The sequence below is a fragment of the Kryptolebias marmoratus genome, linkage group LG15 (genome assembly GCF_001649575.2).
Source record: "Kryptolebias marmoratus isolate JLee-2015 linkage group LG15, ASM164957v2, whole genome shotgun sequence".
NCBI classification, from domain to species: Eukaryota; Metazoa; Chordata; class Actinopteri; order Cyprinodontiformes; family Rivulidae; genus Kryptolebias; species Kryptolebias marmoratus.
Genome location: NC_051444.1, coordinates 35,105,936 through 35,107,769, shown reverse-complemented (window position 1 = coordinate 35,107,769; position 1,834 = coordinate 35,105,936). Strand labels below are relative to the sequence as shown.

At 40.7% G+C, this 1,834-nt stretch overlaps 1 protein-coding gene across 3 annotated transcripts in view; it reads left to right on the top strand.

Annotated features, from left to right (window-relative positions):
* The window catches only part of arfgap2 (ADP-ribosylation factor GTPase activating protein 2), a 37,762-nt gene continuing 35,928 nt past the window's right edge, over nt 1-1,834 (top strand). For all 3 annotated transcript variants that reach the window (XM_037979957.1, XM_037979956.1, XM_037979958.1), the window contains exon 1: nt 1-118. In XM_037979957.1, coding sequence (XP_037835885.1) covers nt 47-118 — 72 coding nt within the window. In that variant the 5' untranslated portion in view covers nt 1-46. The remainder of the gene's footprint in view (nt 119-1,834) is intronic.

Here is a 1,834-nt window from a genome sequence, read left to right as displayed (position 1 = left end):
ACTTTCCGTAGTGACGTCAGCATATAGAAATTGTCATAGTGGCAAGATGGCTATGGAACCAAATAAGACCGAAATTCTTACCATTTTCAAAAGACTGAGATCAGTTCCTACGAACAAGGTGCGTGAACACGACACTGTTGATGTTTGTGTGTCGTTTTGTGGATTTACCTTTAACTGGCCCTCGTTTGTTAGTTTTCTGTGTTTAGTTAGGAGCAGTTAGCTGCTAACGGAGCTAACAGCTGCTATCCTGCCGGTGCGGCGCTAAAGTATAAGGCCACGTAAACGGTTCGCGTTTCCGAGGAGGAAAGCCTGATAGCTGCTCCGGCTTTGAGTAACAGAACCAGAGGTTATTTTTCTTTTAAAATCGGATACATTTAACTGCTACATATAGGTCACACAAATCAGAGATAAATGTAGCGTTCACTGTGTTCCGTATTTCTTCGAACATTTACTCTCCACGCTGGCTCAAAAACTATTTAATGTTTCTTCAGCTTTAACACTTTGGCGCATGTTAACCTGCATTTGTGGTATTTCTCCGTCTAACTTCACACTTTCCCTATTAAATCAGCTGAAGTCTAATATGAGTGAATCTATAGTAAATCGTCAGACAAATGATGAAATCAAATGACAAATATGATAAAACCTGGTTAAGGCGTTGTCTTGTTGAGCACTTAAAGGCTTTCTAATGAAAGCCACATTCTCTTCGGTCCTTTCTCACATATTCATATTAGGGCTGGCACGATTTAAATAACTCTTATTCATCATATAATTAATGGCAATTTGGTATTCAAAGTTCTTTGTTCAGTGTTATGTCACTTTTCAAGTATTAATGACATATATGTGCATATTCTGAAGATTACATTTCAAAACAATTTAATAATCAACCAGTATGTTTAAAAAAAACAACTAAAAAACACTTTTTCTTGAAAGTGTAGACTGGAACTTAAATAGAAAACTTTTCAAACCAGCCATTCTCTTTCATAGCATTCATTTTGTCTCACTATGGAGAATACCTCCTGCATGACCTCAACAGAAGCTCAAAACCATTATTATCAAACCATTATGCCAGCCGTGAGTGGCTGAACTTATGGCATCTATGTCAGGAGTGACCCAGACCCTCATCCTATAGATCAGGCTGACATAAGTCATCATTTAAAAACCTCTTCTTGCAGAAGCTCGTTCACTGCTGCAGAATGGAGTAGCAAGCTAAACTGTCCACACAATGGGTACACAACTTGGTCACTGGGTGCCTGTTCCCAAATTTACGACTGCCTGCTGGCTCACAAAGAGTAACAATACTTTTCCCCCAGGTAGAATTACCTCCAAAAATTTGCATTATTTTTCCAAACCCCACTCTAGCTAGGAAACAGCAATATTTCTCCTCCCTGCTCCTGTCTAGTAGCTGCACAAACTTTAAAATGGTGACTCTTTTTTTCCTTTTGGCTAGCATTAATATCCTGCTAGCTAACCATGACTATAGTTAATCCCAGTAGTAATGAGAGAAGCCTGAAGCTTTGCCCGTGTGGCAACAAAATTTCTGCCTGTGAAAATTGACTCGTTTCTGGGATTAGCCCATGCCACCTTAACCTCCACAGGCGAGTTTATCCACTGCGCCGTCTTCACAAAGAAACGAAAGTTACGTATGTAACTACGGTTCTATGAATCCCGGATGACCGCCAGAGGGCGGTGCTGAAAGCACTGAATGTTCCCTTCGCGCATGCGCAGTTCGAGTAATAGTATCAACAGAGTCACACTTGTGACACATCGGATGATCAATCAGAGGCTATATAGCCTGACGTCATCCGAGGCTCTGTTCCTACAGAATCTTCTCGCG